This window comes from Parasteatoda tepidariorum, chromosome X1 (assembly GCF_043381705.1).
Source record: "Parasteatoda tepidariorum isolate YZ-2023 chromosome X1, CAS_Ptep_4.0, whole genome shotgun sequence".
NCBI lineage: Eukaryota > Metazoa > Arthropoda > Arachnida > Araneae > Theridiidae > Parasteatoda > Parasteatoda tepidariorum.
The window spans coordinates 54,183,238-54,198,669 of NC_092214.1; the positions used below are offsets into that span (position 1 = coordinate 54,183,238).

General features: G+C 27.8%; 1 protein-coding gene across 4 annotated transcripts in view; it reads left to right on the plus strand.

Moving 5' to 3' along the window:
* LOC107450089 (transient-receptor-potential-like protein) overlaps positions 1-15,432 on the plus strand; it is a 199,854-nt gene that overhangs the window by 137,862 nt on the left and 46,560 nt on the right. For all 4 annotated transcript variants that reach the window (XM_071187496.1, XM_071187497.1, XM_071187495.1 and 1 more), the window contains 2 exons: positions 2,656-2,851; positions 7,197-7,965. In XM_071187496.1, coding sequence (XP_071043597.1) covers positions 7,234-7,965 — 732 coding nt within the window. In that variant the 5' untranslated portion in view covers positions 2,656-2,851; positions 7,197-7,233. The remainder of the gene's footprint in view (positions 1-2,655; positions 2,852-7,196; positions 7,966-15,432) is intronic.

Consider the following 15,432-nt stretch of genomic DNA (forward strand, 5'->3'; position numbering starts at 1 on the left):
CATCCCGTTTATAAAGCGCAATAGAAACTGTTTCTTCCTTTAAGTTAGGAAGTTCCTTTAAGTCCCATAAGAAACTGTCTACTCCTTTAAACTGCCATATTTGGTCAGAGATTTTAAGCTGCCATATTTGGTCAGATCAAAACACGCACTATCGTTACATGGTTTCTAAAGTTGTATATACTGCAAGCAAAAATGGACAGCTCAGATATTTTTTTTCCAGTTATCTGTATCTGTAGTGATTCAATGATTCATACTAAATTTTTTTAAAACAGTGTTTCCTAAAAATAAGATGAAGAACTGGTCTAAACTAGAGAAACTTATATCAGGTATGAAAAATATTGTAAGCATACTTGCATACTTTAGATTTTCAAAGAATATTATATTTTTTTATTTCCTTTTTTAAATCCTTTGTGAAGATTTTTTCAAGGTACAGTCAGTCTCTGTTTTTATGAAAGATAAGATTGGAATTGTCGAAAATAGTTTCTGTTTATTCTTTGGGTGATAATAATTCGAAAAGGAAAACATGCAAAACCACTTCTTTTAGGTTTTCAGGCTCTATATATTAAATGATGGAAGTTTATAAATAAGTTTATTTATGAAACTTAACATCATAAGCAGCAATGAAGTTGTAAATTGAAACATTGACTTGTATTTAATGTTAGCTTTGAGAAATCTATGTAGAAATAATTGAAGTTTGCTTTTAAAAAATTGAACAAAAAATGAGAATTGTTATTAATGCTTTTTAGTACAACCTCCATTACAGGGAGGCAGGGATAGCCTAATTGGTAGGGCACTGGGCCCATTTCAGAGGTCATGGGTTCGATCCCTGCCGGCCGAGGACTCCCCGTGTAGTAAATGGTGACTGATGCCCGTCAAATCTGTTGAGTGGCAAAGTCCTCCATGTTCCCATAACAAATTAATACATCTGGGGGTACAGTTTCAGGAGTTTCCTTGTCTTCTGGATTGGTTCAAAATTACAAGGCTGCGGATTTGAACATTAGTAGCAGTAAACCCAAAATTTGGTTGGCTGTTCAACAATGGAAATAAAAAACACTGAAAATAACTTCCATTACAGAAACCTTTCCATTATAACCGATGCATTAAGTCTCGTTAGCAATTCCATAGACGCAATGTTATTTAAATGTCCATTAGAATGTCCACATTGAACTGTTCCTTTCAATAAAGAGACCGAAATTTAGTCATTTGATATGGAAAAAAATTTCAACGAAATTATTTAAACTATTATTTTCTTTGATATTACCACACAATAAATGCAAAACATCTTGTACCCCTATTGAATTAAGGAAAAGTGTCATGATCCTCCAAACTCTTATCCTAAATGTTCGCAATTCATGATCATTCGGAATCTGTGTAACTTTCTTTAAAAAGGATACAATAAATTTATCATTCATACTTTTCTTATATATTTTATAACTTGGTGTAAATATTATTGTAAATATTGTAAAATTATATTTTATAACTTGCATAACTTTATAACATGTATATATAATTTATAAAATGTACATAAAAATTTTGTAAAAAGTCTGTCTCCAAAGTTTTTATGTTAAGTCAATCTCAAAAATTGTCAACTCTTTTGTGACATGTCAGTGTTCTTGTGTCGTTTATTTTCGAGTTGAAACAAATACGTAATTTTTGTAGTTATCCTGACGTATTATCAAAATTGGAAGCCCAAATCTGGATGTTAATTTCAATGTCTTTCTACCTATGAAGTATTATTTTGAAAAGTACTTCTGCGCATATTTTGGAGAAAAAAAATTGCGTTATTACCAATTTTTCTTTTAGTTATTAAATTCTTCTAAAAATAAAGCGTTGCTTAGCTAAATTTTGTCAAGTTGTCAAGTACTTTTTTAGCTATGACTTAATATTTACGTTAATTTTGTGCAGTCACGAAATAACGATCTCATATTATAACGTTCACGTTTGCTTCCACCCTGGACCACAAAGGTCATTATAACAAACGTCGACTATATTTTTAATAATTTCTAAAATTCTAACTTAAATTTTAGTTGATAAATAATAAATATTGAGGGAATTTAATTATTGACTCTGTCAACCTTCATCTATCAAAAGGTACCTCAAGATAGAATCAAGTTAACATGTCTTATATACTAGGGAATTGGAATTCAATATTTATAGTGGTAGTTACGCCACATTACTCCCCTTCCAGAATTTTATCTGTGATAGAATTCGATGAACGGATATCACTAGTTAATTCATGCTGTTCATTTATTTATAACATTTTTGCTCATTATATTTTTTCTTCATTTTTTTGTTTTGTTTATAGGATTTCGCTCATTTTTCTCCTTCATTCTTTTGCTTATAGCATTTCGCTCATTATTTTTTTTTTGTTCAAATCATTTCACTAATTCTTTTTTTCTTTGAGCAGTATTTTTACGCAAATCAACTGTTTAATGGCGTAACTACCTTAATATCTGTGGCGTAACTACCACACTATCTATTCCTTTTACTTTTGTTAAAAAAATATTTCTTAATGTAAATGTAAATAATAAAAAAAATTCATTTTAAAAATCATTTCAATTGTATATCTGTTCGCATTTTATCTGTAATTGTGTCATTCATTTAATAGTAATTTAATAAATTACAAAAAATAATACAAATTCTTTTGTATTTTAGGAGACTAGTGAGGTTACTAAATTCTGGTTGCTAAATGACAAAATAGCTCTCATGAGAAATGGCTCAGTTTCACAGAGGAGTGAAAAAGAATCGACGGCAACACTTGTATTCAAATTTATTTCGTCTTTTTTATTCGAATAGCAATGGTTCATGATCCAAAATTCATTTTGCATTTTAAAAATGCCACTAAGATAAGGTAAGATTTTAAACGATCTTTTACAAATGGCTACTTATCTTACAAATTAAACATTCAAGTTTATTCGCAAGAAAACATGCCTAAAAGCATTTAATTTAATCATTGCATCACAACGTATACTGTAAAATCAATCTGTTAAATTTTCGGAAAAAAACTGCTAGCTGCTGTACAAGCATAAAACTGTTTATTTCACAGAAAAATACTGTTATTTAAAAACAGACGCCTTTTTTACAGATAAGTACAGTGCGCCAAAAAAATGGACCAACCTGAATAACTTTTGATCAAATGATCAAATCTTCACGTTCTAGGACTCTCTCTTAAAGGTTCACGAGAGTAATCTCAAATATGCTAATTAATTAGTGCAGATTATATTTTAAGTTACGAAATCAGACACTAACACATACTTTCTCTGAATAAACACACCCTTTTATCAAGGTATTCGGATTTCTGACCCCCAAAATATGGGGGGTAGCTGCAATCTGGGAAATATGGTTCCCATAGTTTGATCAAGAGAGGGATCCAAAGTTTGCATTTTACTTTTAGAGTATTTTGGCATATTTCAAGCGAATCTAAAAAATTTTTGCACACAATTATAAAATTCTTTTATCCAAAGACAATTCCATGCGAAAAATTAATTTTAATAAATATTTATTATTTTTCATTATTTCATTAATAATTGTCAAAAAAATTTTAATTCTAATGTATAAAATTTTTTACATTATTTTAAAGTAAATGTAATTTTACATTGCAAAAACAAAAATTTGGGCAAAATCGGTTGAATAATTCCTGAGAAATCGAGAAGTCGTAAATTTAAAATATTCTTAAATCTAGCTTTCAAGTTTAAAATCTTCAAAAATGTTAATATAGCAAATAATCTCCAAATTTTTACAAACATGAGAGACACTAAGTAATCCTTTTTCAGTCAAAGTCTCTTCTCGAGTCATCAATCCACCTAAGTTTTTATCTTCCCTTTTTTTTTAGACACCAAATAATTGAGCAAAGATTATCATATAATCTTATTAGGTACACTGCTTATTTATTTTTTTAACTGCTGTAAATATATTAATATATGATTCTATAACTAGTAAATCCAAGTTGATTCTACTTCACCCATGATTATTAAATTTTATCTCTCCAAATATGCTTTTTAAAATTCTTTTCTCAAATATAGCAAGAGTCTATTTAACTTTCCCAATCAGTGGCCATATTGCAGCAGTATGTGTGAGAAGGGTATCAGTCAGAGGTTTATAAATCTAAAGCATTTTAGACTTTTCAACTAATGATATTCAATAACAAATAGTTATGCTGTCCCAAAAAAGCATCCATTAGTTGTTATGATTCTGTTGTAAGCCTTAACATTTCAAAATAGGGACTATTAAAATTTCAACATGTCTCTGGTAATGGCAAGCTGCAGTTCCCTTACTGCAGCTTCCATCGACAGGAAACTTTTTTTAATGGCTTCTGGGTTTGAGTGACAATAATAATGTCATCAGCAAATGCAAAAATCTGCACAGATTTATTAAAATTGTTCTTTTCATGTTAAAATTATAATCTTCTACAATCTTTTGAATTACAATATTAAAAATTTTATGTAGTTAACTTCCTTTCAAATGGAAAAAAAATTAAATATTTAACAATCGTTTGAATTACAATATAAAAAGTTTTATGTTATTAACTTCCTTTCAAGCGGGAAAAAATATTTTTTGTCATAACTTGAATGAATATTGATATATTTTTATCATAATTGAAGTTACAACTTATAGTTTCATTTCTTAATTTATTTAATTATTAATTTTAAACAAATGATTTTTATTCGTGTGGGAAACTTACTGTAATAATTAAAAGATCTATTCTACTATCGAGTATCTACTCTCATAGTTAGAAAATAAATTTAAAATAATTTAAATTTTGGAAGTCTATCTTTCCCTTATCTTGATATTGTATTATTAAATAGGACTAAAATTTAACAAAAAATTAAATTATTGCATAAAAATATTACTTTCAAATAAAATTAATTTACTTCCCTCTTGCGAAGGAGGATAATTAATTCACAGCTTATTTTCCTTGCTTAATATACCTAATTTAATCATGTTCAAGCCATCGTAAAAAATTTTTAGAAGAATGTATATCATATAACGAAATTAATAGCACTTTCTTAAATGAATGTTGTTAAATTAGTTTTCGTCTTTTTGGTTTTTAGTTTTCATTATACTGAACTGTATTTCAAGTGCAAAACATAGCAATAAAAACAAAGTTATTGTTAATAAAAAATTAGGCAGTTTTTATAACGCTCACGCATATCAATGAAAAAAAGCAGCTTTGTTTAATTTATAATAAAGCATAATTTTTAAAATAAAAACTATGCTATTTTCTATTTAATCTTGTTTTTTTTTAAAATTACAAACAGGCTCTGTATCAGAAAAAAATGTGCTTTAATACTGCAAAATATAAGTGCAACAAACTGTTGAGTAAATTTATTCCTAAAATATTTTTTTTTGCTTAAAGCCCATAATTTTGCCTTTTACGTTATTTTTTTTAAAGAAACTTGTATATAAAATTTATGTTATAGTATGCTAATTGATTAATTATTATATTTAATTGGCTTACGTAGATAAAAGAACTGAATATGCTCTCATATTTTTAAGAATGAGAACTAAACGCATCAAAATTAATAAAATAATTTTTTAAAAAATTTACTTTTACGCGTAATAATAATAACTTATTTTTCGGTTAATAAATTTATATATTTCAAGTTTTCATTGCAAGTAACAAAGTCAGTTTAATAATTTGACCATTTCATGTATTATTAATATAAATGTTTTTTATTCTCTTATTTATTACTCTTATTAAAAAAGCGGATCAAAAGTGCTTTGTTTTAATGTCCGATTTTTTAATCAATCAGAAATAGGGAAATAAAATTTACTATAACATACTAAGAAATCTGAATCTGAAATAATGATTGGTTTAGTATTTAAATCAGTTGTTTGTGCATTATAAAATGAATCGATACTTTTTTTATTAATTAAAGAACGACAGTTTTGACACACTTTTTTTTTTTAAAAAAAAGTAGAAATAATTAACATTTCTTTAATTAAATTTGATCACAAAACCAGTCAGTTATTATTAAGTGAAAATTGCGTTAAGAAGAATGCAAATACATTATTCTATCAGAGTATATTGGAATGCTAGTTGTTCCTAAGACTTTATCTTATTATTTTACGATCAAATAATCTTCGAAGACGTCTACTAAATATTGGAAAAGAGAATTTAATAAATTAAAAATTTTAAAATTAAAAGCTTTTGAATTCTAAATATATCGATCATGAAAATTAAAGAAGGATAATCTGAATATCAAATTTAAAGATATCTAAATGAACTCTATATTTTCAAAGATTTGTTAAACAAAATTCCATGGAGTTTTAACTATAGCTTCCCCTAATGCCATCTATAAACATTAAAAACTTGAAAGAAGTTATAAAAAATTTAATGGCCGGCGAATTATCCTGGATTACATTTGGAGTAACCGTACTCCATTTATAACCCTGTAGTTCCCTACTGTGTTTAAAGAAAACTTTCTAAACTTTACGAGCCTTAAACTAAATAATTCTATATAACAATGATAGTAATATAGATAAGTAGCTAGATAGATAGATGGAGGAAAATAAAGAGAGAGAAGGGTAGATTTCATTCAAATGTGGTGAGCGACATTTCGTGTAATGTCTTGGTGAGTAGGCAACAGAATTTTAAATACAATCACGATGTTATAATATTATTAGGTTCGTAGTAAAAGCCTTCTTTTGATAGAATCTGTAGCTCTTAACTATGTTTAAAGAAAACTTTTTAAACTTTACGAACCTTAAACTAAATAATTTGCAAGTACATTTAAGTTTTCAAAAAATTAAAACTAATATTTTTAAATAGTCACTTAGAAAGATTTCATGTTAAGAATACCTTTGAATTAGTTTTCTTTCTGAAAAGAAATTAATGACTTCATTAATAAAATTTATTTTGGTTGTACAGATTATTTTTTGGTATTGATTTAATATAACTATACAAATTTTCGTATTTTCGAGGCCTTACTAAATAAAATTTGCATTTAACCAGTTACATCAAACGATGTTTATTTTTCCCATGGAGTGGTTTACCCTTAACTTTTCCTAGATTGATATAGGGTTTTAAGTTTTGCATTATTTACTTATTTGGATGCAAATTTCTTTGTATATTTTCAATATGAAGAAATTTTTTCTTCAACCTAATATTGGATTTTAAATAATTATCACAGTACACATTTTAGTAATTAAAAAATACAATGTATCTTAACTCATTATTATTTGACTTTTTGAAGGTGTTGCGGTTGCAAAGGTGCGTGCTAACAATATCTGATGCGTCCAATTATTTTATTGGACAAGATGTATCAAAAGATGACTAAAAACAGCAACACAAGAAACTTGAAAAGCTCGCACAGCCTCCCACATCATCGTCATCGAATTCCCATTCCTTTAGAGCCCCTAAAAGATGGACCATCCATGGATCCAAAGGAAAGAATTTTCCTCGAAGCTGCTGAAAGAGGAGATAAAGCCACCATGGTGCGTTGTTTACAAGCCCCAAATCCAGTGAACGTAAACTGCACCAACATCTTAGGACGGAGTGCCATTCAAATAGCAGCTGATAATGAAAATGTAGAAATAGTTGAACTTCTCCTACTAGAAGAAAATGTTAAGATCGGAGATGCACTCCTATATGCTATTAGTGAAGGTGTCTATAAAATAGTAGAAATGTTAATTAATCATCCAAGTATCACTAGTGAGATGTTAGCTAATGGTTGGGCCAAATCCCGATTACCTGGTGAAGAAAGCTCTGATTATTCTCCAGATATTTCTCCTGTAATACTTGCAGCACATTGCAACCAATTTGAAATACTTCAGCTGCTTTTAACGCATGGTGCAATTATTGATAAACCTCATCCTCTGTCTTGCACTTGTCCACGTTGTCGTGAGGGAATTCATACAGACAGCTTAAGATATTCACTTCGACGTATTCATACATACCGAGCATTGGCAAGTCCAGCCTGGATTTCATTAACAAGCGAGGATCCTATTCTCTCAGCATTTAAGGTAAATTTTTTTTAAAAATCTTATTATTCTTTTTAGTAATCAAAAATGTTGGAAGTTAAAACAAGATTATTATCAAAGACCATGAGCAAAACTTTCTAAGATTTGTAAGAAAAAGCAATTATAATTCTAAAAAGAAATCACCTTTGTGGTAATACAATTGTTTCATCACAGAATAGTATATATTCATTTAAGTACGTCATTAATAGGTACAAATAAACTGAAATCCAAGAAATACTAGAATATTATTTTTTTAAAAACCACTGATTTCAGTTGTTTTGAAAATCAAAGAACCAAAGAGGAAACAATTTAGTTGAATACATAATTAAATGCTCAGGATTTTTGGAAATTCTACTTTTTTTGTGAGTGAGTGTCCTTATAACAATTTAGAACATTTAACATCGAATTGTTTAATTTATGAAATGAAAATCAAATGGTTAACTAACTAAATTTTAAAAACAACGGACATGCGCTGTTATGAATAACAGTTGCTGTAAATAATGGTTCTTTAAAAAGGAATTGGTTATGATATTTCATAAACAAATGAAATCCAAGTACCAGAAAATAACAGTTCTTGAAAATAAAGTAAAAAATCATATGAAATTGCAAATGAATATGTGGTACTATTCTTTAACTGCTATGATATTATTCTAACTTAAAAAAATTTTACTGTCATTTTCTCCTTTTTAAAAATGAATAACTAATTAACACAAAATACAGAATGAAGAGCAACGAGAAAAATAATTAAAATAAGATAGTTTTTTTTTATTACAGGAGCAAAACTTTCCTCAGAGTTGAAACTGAATTGATATTATTCTAACTTAAAGTATTTTTACTATCGTTTTCTCCTTTTTAAAACTGAATAACTAATTAATACAAAATACAAAATGAATAGCAACGAGAAAAATAATTAAAATCAGATAGTTTTTTTAATTACAGGAGCAAAACTTTCCTCAGAGTTGAAATTGAAGTAAAATATAATAATAATATAGATTTTATATAGTAGCGATGTAATATTTTAGAAAAATTGAATACTGATGAAAGGGACAAGCTAGAGAAAACTGACTAGATGAACTAGAAATTACTTAGAATTAAAATTTTTAAACACACAATGAGAAAGAATTAAGGTCAAAACTACCGGAAAATGGTAAAATTTATCGTGTTTCTGGCTCTACAGAAACACGATAAATTTTAAGCAATGTATTACGGTAATATACGCGGTAAAAGAAGCTCGATAATTTTTACCGAGCAAGCTTTGGTAATGATTTTGGTAAAATTATCAATAAAATAAGATTTTTAAATAAGTAGTTAAGTTTGACAAATATGGTGAAATTAGGTAATTTTATCATATCTTAGAACATGGCATAAAAACCATTTATTCAATAAAATTTATTTTTCAGTTTTGCTAAATGTGTGATAAAATGAAATATAAATTTGAGAACCAGAATTTTCGGTAAATCGTTACTATATGAACAGCAAAATTACCAAATGAATGGTTAAAATACCGTATATTTTGGTTTTATTGCCTGAATTATGGTTTTTTTTTACCAGTAAAGTCATTATCGTACCGTACGGTAATTTTACCAGATTTTTTTCTCAGTGTATTATTCAAAATTTTTATATAACATAGTTTAGAACTAGTAGCCAAAATAAATAAGAAGAAATAGTAGCACAATTTTATGCAGATAGAAAATATATCCTTTAAATTTAATGCGGATTGTATTATATATGCTTGACCTTTAAATGTAATATTTCATTATTCTAAATTAAGTTTTTATTCTGTTTATTTAGAAAACACATGAAACAGCTCGTTTTATTTCTTGCGAACTAGTATCGAAAATAAAATATCAGGAATAATAAAAACGTAAACATATAAATATTTCATCTTTATACTTTTTTCCTCACTCATCTGCGAGTAAACCATAAATTGTTAATATTTAAACTTCTGCTAGATCAGCAAAAGTTTTTTTCCATTACTATTGGTATACAATATTCTGAGGGAAAATGCAGATATATTTCATGCATATTGATATACTACATAGTTTTATCTCGAAGCTAGGAAAAGCTTAAAACTTTTTGGCAATGCTTCAAAAAGTAACTTTCAATACAGAATTGTCAGACCAACGGGAATAAAAATTCTTTTATGCAATTTCGACTTTAATAGGTTCAAGAAACTTTGAAATTACCAATAATAAAGTAAAATAGAATCACTCAACATTTAAAGACTTTGCTTGCTTTTACTTTAATGAGATAAAATATCTAAAGCGAAAGAGTTTTTCTAGAAGCAAAAATTCCGATAATCAAATAAGCTTAGACTTAAAAGCATTGACGGAAATCTTTAACAATATTTATTTCTGTTAAGTCCACGTAATAAACGACATATATTTTTACTTTTTTTTTTGATATTTTTATTCGATTTAATGCCGTCTTAAGACAACTTTCAAAAACTTTCAAGTAAAGACAATTTTTGTTTTAGTAAACTTAATTCAAACTAAATTAATAGCATGATGTAAGGAAATTTTCTTTTTCTAAAAAACTAAGGACAATGCCACCGTCACATGCGAGACAATTAGAAATAATAAAATTTGTTATACAGCCGAAGGTTTTTTCTAAATGTGAATAAATCTATTTCTTTATATTTACATTTGATACAACGATATTTTAGACTCAAAGACATTTTTATAAAATGCTCGTTTAAATAAAATGTTAACTAATTCGTTTAAGATAGGGGAAAATAACCACTTGTGAATTTTTTGTACATTATAAAAAAATTTCATTTGTCTCAACTCCAAAAAATGGTGACAACTACTATACACTCCAGTGATGTTGTGAAACGCCAAGCATAACTCTTGAATGTAGTGTTTCACCACACCAATGTTCTTTTACATCACTACATCACTTGATGCAACGTAACCGCCACCATTTTTGTTTTTCAATAACACTAAAATTTATAACAAAAATGGTGACAACTACTTTACACCAAAGTGGTGTAGTGAAACACTATGCATAACAATTGGATGTAGTGTTTCTCTACACCAATGTTCTCCTACATAACTTGGTATTACGCAGCCGCCACCATTTTTGTTATTCAGTAACACTAAAATTAATAACAAAAAAAGGGACAACTACTTTACACCAAAGAGGTGTAGTGAAACACTATGCATAACTCCTGGATGTAGTGTTTCTCTACACCAATGTTCTCTTACATAGCTTGGTATTACCCAGCCTCCACCATTTTTGTTATTCAGTAACACTAAAATTAATAACAGAAATGGGGACAACTACTTGACACCAAAGTGGTGTAGTGAAACACTATGCATAACTCTTGGATGTAGTGTTTCTCTACACCAAAGTTCTCTTACATAACTTGGTATTACGCAGCCGCCACCATTTTTGTTATTCAGTAACACTAAAATTAATAACAAAAATGGGGACAACTACTTTACACCAAAGTGGTGTAGTGAAACACCATGCATATCTCTTGGATGCAGTGTTTCATTACAATGCCCTTTTACATTACTTGGTGCAACGTAGCCGCCATTATTTTTGTTATTTAATCACACTAAAAGTTATAACAGTAAAGTTAATTTTATTATGCAATACAAAGTTGGAATCATTAATTTAGAATGCATATATATATACAATAATTCTTGCTTGCACGTAGCTCAGTTACATAGCACGTTACATCTTACTATTTAAAATTAAAGTATTCAGTATCGTTTTAGTTTTTTAAATGTTAGTTGCAATAATTTAATGTTACAAGATTATAACAGAAAAAAAATTAAAACTAGTTAGAGTTTAGTAGAAATACAACCCATAAGTATTACACCAATTACATTGGCAAAACTTATAGCTAGACAAAAGCAAACTTGTGAATGATCCCTTGAATGAAAATCAATAATCAATTTAATGGATTTAAAATTTAATTTATAAGTTTTGATAGATTTTAAAAAGTTTATTATAAAATACTTTCAGAAATATAAACATTTTTCTGGGCCATCCCACCGACTGTCTCGTACATGACACATGAAAATTAATTATTTAAGCAAATATTTTGTAAGGAATATTTGAAAAATTTTACTAAATTTGAGTATATTAAAATACTGCACTCATATTTACTAAATATCTTAAATTCTGTAGCAAATTAAAATTTATTATTCTTCTTCACTTGAGGAAAATTTGTTCTTTAAATATCCTCAGAAATTAAAAGAAAATCGGATAACTAAAAAAAATTAAATCACGGGTTCACTCAAATAATAATCATCAAATATCATTCAGCAATAGATTTTAATTTAGCATTAAGAGATAAAACTCAATTGTATCACTTTTAAGGAAACCGGGCCAACATTATTTAATTTTAAGCATTTTCTCTTAATAAGTGTTTTGTCAAAACGTGAAATTGACACAAGGTGTGTTTACTATACTTTTCAGTTTTACAAATAAAAATCACACAATAAAATGCCTTTTCCTTTTCACTAGAATTCAAAAATAATAATAATAATAAATAAATAAACACCTTTTCTGTCACGATCGGTTTTTTAAGAGGCTGGCATAACAATTAAAATGTTTCTTAGCATAAAAATTTTAGTTAATTACAATGAACTTCAGATTTAACAGCAAAAAAATATATCTTCAAATCTTTCTATTGATTTTCTTTATCGAATACAGTTGATCGAAACTTGTCAAATAGTTGTTTGCTCAAAATTACCAGCTAGCGTTAAATTGACATGTTACCATTACAGGGAAGATACTCTTTTATTTCTTACACCAAACATAAAATATTGATCGTTTTAAATTTAATAAATACCGAACATTAAGTTTTATTTATGGATAGTCCCTTTAACCAATTTTTAAAAATGAACCACCAAACTCCATAATTTCACGGAAATTGCCTTAAACATATCAGTTCTACGGTAATTTAGGAAGAAAAATAATCACAGATATCTCATCCCCTTGTAATATTTAAACAATTCATCCCAATATCTGCGTAACTTTCCATGAAAAATGCACACTAGTACCAAAAAAAATTATATAAACTGATATCTTTACCAAAAAATAATAAACTAGCAATGTTTAATTTTTCTCAAAATTCCGTATTTTTTTCCCGAAAATTTGAAACACTTGAAAACATGGCTACTTTGGCAAATTTTAATCATTTTGCTTAAAAATAAAACATAATTAATGCTTTGTAAGAACAATTTTTTTATGGTTTGCATTGAATAAATTTAGAATTTAATTTCCATAATAATACATTACTATTTATCAATCTCATAAAACGAAAATATATTAATTTAAAAAAGGGACACATTACAATCGTAACTAAACCAATAACAACACATATGAAATAATTTATAAGCAGCATATGCAATAGTATCCATAATAATTGCATGTACCGTGCCATGTTAACTTTATATGCGTAATAAGTGTACAAAATACAAAAATTAAAGAATTTACTATTATCCATCAACCCCAAAGCAAATCAAAAACTGAAAGCTGGTTAACAGTTATAGTACATGACAACAAGCAGAAATTGGATCTATTTCGACTAACTCATTTACATCGGGGTGTCAAACGTATCCTGTATTTCAAATATCTTTAATCTACCTGTTGTTAAGCGGAGTTTTGATCTTACACATTTCAGCATAGCCAACTTACGCATATACGTAATAAAGCATACAAAATACAAAAATTAAAGAATTTACTATTATCCATCAACCCAAAAAAACATTAAAAACTGAAAGCTGATTAACAGTTATAGTACTTGACAACAAGCAGAAATTAGATCTATTTCGACTAACTCATTTACATCGGGATGTCAAACATTTCCTGTATTTCAAATATCTTTAATCTACCGGTTGTTAAGCGGAGTTTTGATCTTACACATTTTATTGACTGGCATCCGAGAGTGCAGATCCATGTAAAATGAGAGTTGTACAGCGCCATTTTCTCCATAAAACGCTTTCAGCTAATTTGAGGAAAGATAAATTAATCAGGCTTGGAATCTTCCATCGCTTGCATGTTTATTGTTGACCTTTGCGTAATATTTAACACTGGCTTATGTAGTGTAATTGAGAATGCTTAGTTCTGGAGACAGGGGAATAAAGTATTGTTTATTTTAAAAGTTTTAGCAAGCATTAATCACTAGTGCTGCAGAATCTTCATACGTGAATAGCGCGATTTTATCCATAAAGAAAGTTTATTTATTCAAGATTACATAAGTAAATAGTATTAGTACATTATAAGCTATTTAATAAGAGTAAATAAATAATTAAAATTTTGCTTCAAATATTTGTAATAAACTTATTTTGAAGAATAATACATTAATAAACGACCAATGTTATATTATTAATACTTCACATTGAAGTAAAAAAAGCTCAGTATGATTAAAAAAAATTAAATGAAAAAGATATTTGATGATAAACAGTGACGGATTAATATCACACTCATAAAATCTTTTGACAATTCCTTGAATCTGACTGAAATATCATTAAAATTTTCATCTTATGGTTAAAGTTAATCAGCTAGTTTCAGGTAGTGTGAATTAGTTTAATCGTAAAAAAGAAACTGTGATGCCAGAATTGGCATTACATATTTCCTAGATTTCGAAATTTTTTAAATTACTTAAACTTATTTTTTTCGATTATTATTAATCAAATTATACTTAAATTAAATGAATTAGTTAATTTTTATTTAAAAACGAACATAAAATATTTCATTCTTTTCTTATCGATCAATGTAACGGCTAACTATTTTATTTCAATACTAATGTAGGCTCATTAATTCACTGCCACGCCTAATCGAAAACAAAAATCTATTTATAACTCTTTATTATTAATTTCTTACCACAAATATGTTTTAGTTACATGGTTACTATAATTCTCACTGTCTGGTTGGTGATTCGCAATGGCCAAAGAATTTTCAAACCGAATATTGATTATAGGGGTTTGGCTTTATTTTCGCTACGTTAAATTTCGATAATTCGCCAACCTTGGATCTCTTCTTCATGCTCCTGTTGTCCGTTGGAAACAAATTCATTCACTTTCAAATTTGTGGCAATTGTCGCAGTCCCAACCGTCGAATATCATTCATGCTAACTATACTCTCGATGTAAGAGAATACTTTATCTTGATCCCCTTAAGGGATTTCTTTTCTTCATTATGCTTACATTTCTGAATTACGGCCATCTTCAATATTAAATAAATCAATTTTGCCTAAATGATTTTATTTTTCTCCATGAGAGAATTATTTTATTACATCCAAATTAAGATGTGTATGTAATGACCAAAAGTCAATAATGATACTTCAACTACCACTAAAATATTAGTAATGGAGATTAACGTCATCATAGAAGCGCCCTCTAAAATAAAGTTAATTTTGAAAATTACATTGCATACATTTATTTCATTTATAATTTTGAGTAATTCTCTGTTATTTCTATCATTTATACTTCTGTTCTAATGTGATGCTACC